The following is a 7327-nucleotide window of genomic DNA, read 5'->3' on the forward strand; positions in this document are numbered from 1 at the left end:
CCCCGCCTGCAACCCTCCTGCCCCCTCCCTTACCCCAGGGTTGAGGGGATGACAAGCTACCCAAGTGAGTTCACTGCCTCAGGCACAGCCTGTGCCATTGACTCACCAGCTCTGACCTTCCTTCCTTCCCCCAACATGCCCGGAGAGGCCCGGGCTGGAACTTGGGACTACTCCCCACCTTCCTGTCTAAAGAGCACACGCCCCCACCCCTCTCTTCCCTGGAGGGCATCCTTCTCACTGTCCTCTCCTCCCTGCCAAACTTACTGCAAAGGGCTCCTTCTGTGGCATTTTTCCTGTTTCCAGAGATTTCTCCTGAGCCTGAACTTTTCTCTGAAGGCTTTTAGGGACTAGGGGACCGAATATACACTTGATCAGAAGAAAAATGCTCCAGCTGCAAGCGCTGTGACGTTTAGTGACTGAGCCAGCCCCCATCTGGGTCTCCTCATGTGTAAATGGGGTGTTGTGAGGAGTAAGTGGCCTAGGAAGTACCAAGATCGGCCCCTGGCGCTGTGTGCTCGCCACACGTTAGTTTTTCTCTCGTCTCCGTTGGGATCTCTCTGTATCCGAGGCCCCTCTGTGCCTTTTTTTTTGTTGTTTTTTGAGTTGGAGTCTCCCTCTCTTGCCCAGAGGGAGTGCAGTGACGTGATCTTGGCTCACTGCAACCTCCGCCTCCTGGGTTAAGCAGTTGGAGCCTCCTGAGTCGCTGGGACTACAGGCGCCTGCCACAACGCCCGGCTAATTTTTGTATTTTTAGTAGCGATGGGGTTTCGCCATTTTAGTCAGGCTGGTCTCGAACTCCTGAACTCAGGTGATCTACCCACCTTGGCCTCCCAGAGTGCTAGGATTACAGGCATGAACCCCCGCGCTCAGCCTGTTTTTTTGAGACAGGGTTTTGCTCTGTTGCTCATGCTGGAGTGCAGTGGCACCATCTCGGCTCACTGCAGCCTTGTTCTCCTGGGCTCAAGCAGTCTGCCTCAGCCTCCCAAGGAGCTGGGACTACAGGCTTTGGCACCATGCCCAGCTAATTTTTGTATTTTTTGTAGAGATGGGGTCTCGCTAGTTGCCAAGGTTGGTCTTGAACTCCTGGGCTTAAGCAGTCCTCCTGCCTTGGCCTCCCAAAGTGCTGGAATTACAGGTGTGAGCCCCTGCACCCAGCCTCCCTCTGTGCTCTTGATCTCAGGGTCTTCTCTGGGCTTTCCAGGTACCAGTTACCTCCGATGGGTGAAGGTCGGGTGGGGGTATCCCCAGGGAGCGCCGCTTTTGCACTTGGCAGGCTGTTCCCCAGCGCTCCGTCTGCTCTGTCCCACAGCAGACCGGTCCATGAGCAGCTCCCTCTCAGCCTCTCAGCTCCACACGGTCAACATGCGGGACCCTCTGAACCGAGTCCTGGGTAAGTTCCCCACCCGTGCTGCTGAACCTGGGGCTAAGCTGGACGAGTCCCTCTCCTCATGGAGGCTGGACGACCTTGTCAGCTGGAAGGGGCCTCATGGCGCCCCGCCCTTCTCCCTCCATGCTCCTCATTGCTGGCTGTCCTGGCTCCCAGGCTCCTGTCTAGTTCCCCCCCTCCCCTGCCCGGTTGCCTTTTATATTTTCTCTCTCTGACACCCCGTTTTGGGGACATGCTCAGCATGTATTTCTTTTCCCTTTTCAGTCCCGCCTTCTCCCAGAGTGTGACCTCACCCCCTCTCATGGAACTCCCTCCTGTCACTCTCCACAGCCAACCTCTTCCTGCTCATCTCCTCCATCCTGGGGTCGCGCACTGCTGGCCCCCACACCCAGTTCGTGCAGTGGTTCATGGAGGAGTGTGTGGACTGCCTGGAGCAGGGTGGCCGCGGCAGTGTCCTGCAGTTCATGCCCTTCACCACCGTGAGTACCACCTTCCTGGCTCTCCCGCTGGTGCTGGGGCCTCGGCGCAGCCCTTGGAGCAGGGAGGGGCCTCCTTCCCCTGGGACAGCACGCCCACCACCAGCCATCCAGCAAGCAGCATCTCTGTCTGTGGCAGGTGTCGGAACTGGTGAAGGTGTCAGCCATGTCCAGCCCCAAGGTGGTTCTGGCCATCACGGACCTCAGCCTGCCCCTGGGCCGCCAGGTGGCTGCTAAAGCCATTGCTGCACTCTGAGGGGCTTGGCATGGCCGCAGTGGGGGCTGGGGGCTGGGGACTGGCGCAGCCCCAGGTGCCTCCAAGGGAAGCAGTGAGGAAAGATGAGGCATCGTGGCTCACATCCGCTCCACATGGTGCAAGAGCCTCTGGCAGCTTCTAATTCCCCGCTTCTGACTCCTGACCTCCAGGATGTCTCCTGGTTTCCTCTTTTGAAATTTCTTCTCTGTCTGCCAGCACCTGAGGAGTGTGAGCAGCCTGGACCACAAGCCCAGTGGTCACCCCTGTGTGCGCCCGCCCCAGCCCAGGGGTAGTCTTACTTCTGAGGAACTTTCTAGATGCAGAGTGTGTGTGTGTGTGTGTGTGTGTGTGTGTGTATATATTTTGTAATATGTGAGGGAAATCTACCTTTGTTCATGTGTAAATAAAGCTCCTCGTGGATCCCTTTGCGACTGTGGGTGCTGTTGGTGTCAGTGTCACCCGGGGCGGGGCACAGTGCTCTCTCCCTGGACTGCCTGTGCTGTGGCCAGGGAAAGCTCACTGCTGTGGTGAGGAGGAGGAGGAAGAGGTGCAGAGGTGGCAGGGCTTAGGGTCCTATGTGGACTTGCTCAGCTGAGGAAGAGCCAGGGGAAAGCAGCTTCCCTTCCTTGGAGCCAAGTTGGCCGGCCTGCTGCCCCCTCCCGCAAAGCCAGCTGTACCCTGAAAGGGGAGAGGCTTTGGCTCAGGGCCCCACAGTGCTGGGGCAGGGTGGCCTGCTCTGCTGTCTCCCGAACCTGGCCCAACCCTGCCCACACTCTGACTAGCCTGGGATGTGATCTGTTGCCTCCAAAAAAGGACTGGGGGATGGGAGGCGGGGGGATGAGGGCCGGACCTTTCTTTAACCCTTCCTTGCCTGCCTCACACGTCTCCGAGCCCCTAAATGGATGACTCCGAGCTGGCAGTGGACACTTCTGACCCTGCTTTCCGAGGAGCCACGGGCTGGGGAGGTGGGAGGGACCGAGGAGCTGAGGAGGACAAGCCTTGGGCAGATAGTGGACTGGGGGCTGGTGGGGGTACCCCAAAGCCACACAGGAGTCTTTGGCTGCAGGCAGGCCTCACACCTGCAGTGTGGTCACTGGCCCCCGTACTTGCCACAGCTCCACACCCTCCTGTGCTGTGAGCTTAGCGCTCTTCAGCTTATGGGGCTGCTGTAAGCAGGAAGTGACCAGCTGGGGCAAGTGCAGAGACCGAGCCTGAGGAGGAGAGAAACTCCAACTTGATGGATGGGCTCAAGTTTATGGAAGATGGTAAGTGACAAGCCTGGTACAGATGCTCAGCACTCCCTGGCTTCATCTTGTCTGACTGTGTCTGGCCTGTTAAGCCCACCTGGACCCCATGTGCTCTCCTTTCCGGGTTCCCATGGTCCCAGTGCCTCTGTCTTCCCTGCGCGGCTGTGGCTGCTCATTCCACGTCTGCCTTGTTCCCTGCTGTGTCCCCAGCACTTAGCCCAGCGTCTGCACAGAGTGGGTGCTCAGATAAACACGTGCTAATGGAATGAATGTCAGACGAACTTGAGAACCTTCCCCCTTCTCCCTGGACCTCCTCCCCGACCTTCCTCAGGCCTCTCCCACCCTTCAGCCACTTCCCCAGCCCCTGACCAGGCACCAGCTGGACTCAAGAAGGAGGAAGGACATGACTGGAGGCAAACACTTTATTATCCTGAAGTTTGGTTACAATGCGACAGTGGAGGGGACACTGGTGAGTCGGGGGTGAAGAGGTGGAGGGTGACAGTCGAGATTCCTTTCACACACACGTCTGACATCATTCCTCCTGTCTGCTCCCTCCCACATCCCCAGTCCCCGTCCAGCAAGGCAAATGTCCAGGCACCTGCCCAGCCCTAAAAAGAGTCATAGTCTTGACCCTCGTGGGGGCAGGGCAGGTGTCCCGAGGGCACCCAGAAAAACAGGAGACACATCAGTGATGCCTGAGTTCCTCATGCGGGGAGTCAAACCATGTCCCAAAAGTCTTAAGAAGAAAAACGAGATTCCCCAGCAAGTTCATGGGACCCCAGGGCCATGCTTCCCAGCTCTGGCTGCCTGTGCTTGTCCAGGGACCTCACACCCAAAGGAATGGAGGGGTCGCTGTGCAGTCGGCTGAGGCCAGAGTGAGGGGTGCAAGGACCCAGATGGGGAACACTGCTGTTTAAATATTAAACAGGGATTTCTTGTCTCCCACGTGGGAGACCTGATACTCCCAAGGGCCCCAGGTGGGGACCCTCGGGACCAGGGGCTTACTGTGGCTCATCCCAGTGCCCACTGCAGAGCCAGGGCTGGGGAGCAGTCACAGTAATAAATACTTGGTATTTACCTATCTACCTCCCAGTCCAGGGGATGGGAGGACAGGAGCTTTTCTCACTGCTACAGGCAGGAGAATGAAACTCAGAAATGCAGGGAAGGACACAGAGGCCTGGGGCTTCGTTCTGCTCTTCCCTGTCTTTAAATATGAGGCTTAAATAGGCATAAATATTAAATAGAGATAAATACATGGGATGGGGAGGGCTTGGCTCAGGACTGGGCAAGGTGGCGTAGAACGCGGTACGCTAGCTCCAGGAAGCGCTGCAGATGGGAGGCAACCAGGACGCCTCCCGCCCGGCGCTGGAAGGCAGAGGTGAAGGCTGGCATGGCACCCTGGGTGGGCTGCAGGGCAGGGGCCATTCCTAGGTCTTCCATCTGTAAAGGAAAGCTGCGATCAGTGGCTGGGCCCTGCTGAGTGGGTGTTATTACAGATGAGGAAATGCTGGGGGCTGACAGGCCCGGCTGCGGTGCCCAGAATGCCAGCATGACCTTGGCCACCCTGCCCAACAAGGCTCACCTGCTGCCAGATGGTGGTGGCAAAGTCGGCAACGTCCAGCTGCAGTGTATCCAAGGTGGGGCCCAACTCAGGGGAGATCCCTTCCAGGGCCTGCAGGAGGCCCTGGTAGAGGAAGAGGCCGCTATGGAGTTGGCTCAAGCAGCCTGTCTGGGAGACAAAGCGGAAGAGTTAGGGGGTGCTGCCTGAGACCCTCCCATCAGGCCCCCGGCTTGGAGCCTGGAGACCTGGGGGAGCCCATGGGTGTCCCTCCTCTCCTTTCCCCTCCTCATCAGCCTTATCCTTTCCTGACACTCACCAGCTGCAGGGCCTGGCTGGGGCAGCTGCTCAGGGGAGCCCAGGGGATGCCCAGAGAGTGTCTAAGCAACACCAGCTCCTCGGGGTGGCACAGCTTGTAGGTGGCACACTGGGGATGGAAGGATGCAGAGTGAGACTCGCCGTGGCCAGGCTGCCGCTCCTCCTTCCCTGGTCCTCTCTGATTCTCTGGTCTTTCCCCTCCCTCCATGTCTTGCCAGGCTGTTCAGTTCCTCTCTGCCCTGCACCCCCACCCTCTGATCTCACAGCGGCTCTTGCCCCTTCTCCTGAATGTGATGCCTCCACTCCCATCCCAGCCAGCCCTCCCGAGCACTGTCCCCACCAAGGTCCTCCTCCCCAAGTCCCTTCCCAGCCTTCCCCAGCTCCACCACTCCTAATATTCTCCCACATCCCTTCCTGAGGATGTCGGCCCACAGTTCCATCCCCCTTAGCTCTCCCCACTGGGCTTCCCTCCACAGCCCTCTCGCCTGCCTCACTCACCAGCTTCTCCTGCAGCGCGGCACCATCGCCCTGGATCTTCCTTACTTGCTCTAAGCACTTGAGCAGGAAGCTCTGGGGCAGGGAGCTGGCAGGGCCCAGGGGGGTGGCTTCCTGCACTGTCCAGAGTGCGCTGTGCCACAGCAGCAGCTGCAGGGCTGGGGACAGAACGGGTTCAGGAGACATGCTGTTCCCTACCACCTGAGGCCCTCTCGGGGACACTGGGTGCCTTTAATCCCCATTCCCAGAACGGGGATCCCCAGCCCCTCTGTCACACCAGCCTCCCTCCCATGCCAGGGCGGGCAGCTCTCCCATCCTGGGCCAAGACACTCACCCATCAGCTTCATGGGGCTCTGGGCGGCAGGTACAGCCATGGGTCTGGGTGGGGCTGGGCTGCAGGCTCCGGGCTGTTTTGGGGCCCAGCTCCAGGGGGGCCTTTATACATAACCCCACGGAGGCCTGGGAGGAAATTACCTGGGGCCACGACTAAGACTTAGTAATAACTTCCCAGGATTTATGCAAATTTGGTGTCCAAGACAATGCAGGGGGGTTGGAACAAAAAGCTGTTTGCGAAAGTTTTGTGAAATTGTGGAATCTCTGATACTTCTTTGACGTCGCCTTGCCCCCCTCAAACTCCCTTCCTCCCGCTGCCCCACCCAGGCCTGAATGGCCCCAGGGTGTTTGAACAGAACAGCTGAACAAAGGCTGAGCCGCTGGTAGATGCCTGGAGGCGGCAGCAGCCTGTGGGGAAGTGGCGGCTGAGTGGGGTCTCCCTCTGCTCTGGCAGACTTGCGGGGGCAGTGTCTTTGCCCCTCTCCTTTGGGATTCTCAAGCCTGTCCCCAGAGCCCCCACATTCTAAGAGAGAAAGAAACTGGTTGCCCCCATTCCTACCCCCAAACTCTCCAGAGGCTGCCTGTCTGGGTGACCTCCTGAGGGCCCCTACCTGAGATAAGGACATTGGGTCTTGGCTGCAGTGCCCACCCCACACTTGGATAGGCACCATCGAAAGTTCCAGGCTGTCCTGACCCAAGCTGATTAGCTGGGAACTCCCCCAGAAACCCCCCTGACCCCATGACTCATTCAGTTAAGCCCCTGGAATCCCGGTAGAGCCCAGAGGAAACCAGATGTCTGTCCCAAATGAGGCAAGACCCTTCGAGGCGATTTTTTCACCTGACCTTCACCTCCTCATGCACGACCCTGACAGCAGGGTCCCCAAGGGCTTTGGAACTGGGGGGTTGGGACACGTGACTTCCCTGGCCATTCACCTTGAAGTGGACACGGGTTGGGCTGAGAGAGGGGAAACTGTCCCCATCTTCTCATCCTAGAACCATGCAACATTCACGCTGGAAGGGACCTTCGAGTTGGTTCCAGCCCTGTGAACTGTGCCAGGGAAGGAAGTAGCTTTGCCCAAGGTCATGGTAAGCGACAGAATTACAGCCCGGGCCCCTGGCTTAGGCCTGAACATTTTCTTTTTCATTTTTTTTTGTCTCCAGATGGAGTCTCGCTCTGTCGCCCAGGCTGGAGTGCAGTGGTGCAATCTCGGCTCACTGCAAGCTCCGCCTCCCGGGTTCACGCCATTCTCCTGCCTC

The 7327-nt window shown here is 58.6% G+C and overlaps 2 protein-coding genes across 9 annotated transcripts in view; one reads left to right on the forward strand and one right to left on the reverse strand.

Moving 5' to 3' along the window:
• The window catches only part of MED24 (mediator complex subunit 24), a 45604-nt gene extending 43057 nt beyond the window's left edge, over window positions 1-2547 (forward strand). For all 5 annotated transcript variants that reach the window (XM_011998962.1, XM_011998964.1, XM_011998963.1 and 2 more), the window contains 3 exons: window positions 1310-1390; window positions 1718-1866; window positions 2003-2547. In XM_011998962.1, coding sequence (XP_011854352.1) covers window positions 1310-1390; window positions 1718-1866; window positions 2003-2119 — 347 coding nt within the window. In that variant the 3' untranslated portion in view covers window positions 2120-2547. The remainder of the gene's footprint in view (window positions 1-1309; window positions 1391-1717; window positions 1867-2002) is intronic.
• Window positions 2548-3774: 1227 nt separating this feature from the next.
• CSF3 (colony stimulating factor 3 (granulocyte)) lies at window positions 3775-6225 on the reverse strand. Of its 4 annotated transcripts, none has more exons than XM_011998972.1 (5): window positions 6072-6225; window positions 5741-5895; window positions 5244-5351; window positions 4949-5095; window positions 3775-4806 (listed from the first exon to the last, which is right to left on the reverse strand). In XM_011998972.1, exons 1-5 carry the CDS (start codon window positions 6109-6111, stop codon window positions 4642-4644), a joined length of 615 nt encoding a protein of 204 aa, XP_011854362.1. In that variant the 5' UTR covers window positions 6112-6225; the 3' UTR covers window positions 3775-4641. The 4 variants fall into 4 exon arrangements, with proteins under 4 accessions (XP_011854362.1, XP_011854361.1, XP_011854364.1 ...); XM_011998971.1 differs by having other exon boundaries at window positions 5732-5895; XM_011998974.1 differs by lacking the exon at window positions 5244-5351.
• Window positions 6226-7327: the final 1102 nt, after the last annotated feature.

Source organism: Mandrillus leucophaeus, unplaced genomic scaffold (assembly GCF_000951045.1).
Source record: "Mandrillus leucophaeus isolate KB7577 unplaced genomic scaffold, Mleu.le_1.0 Scaffold58, whole genome shotgun sequence".
NCBI classification, from domain to species: Eukaryota; Metazoa; Chordata; class Mammalia; order Primates; family Cercopithecidae; genus Mandrillus; species Mandrillus leucophaeus.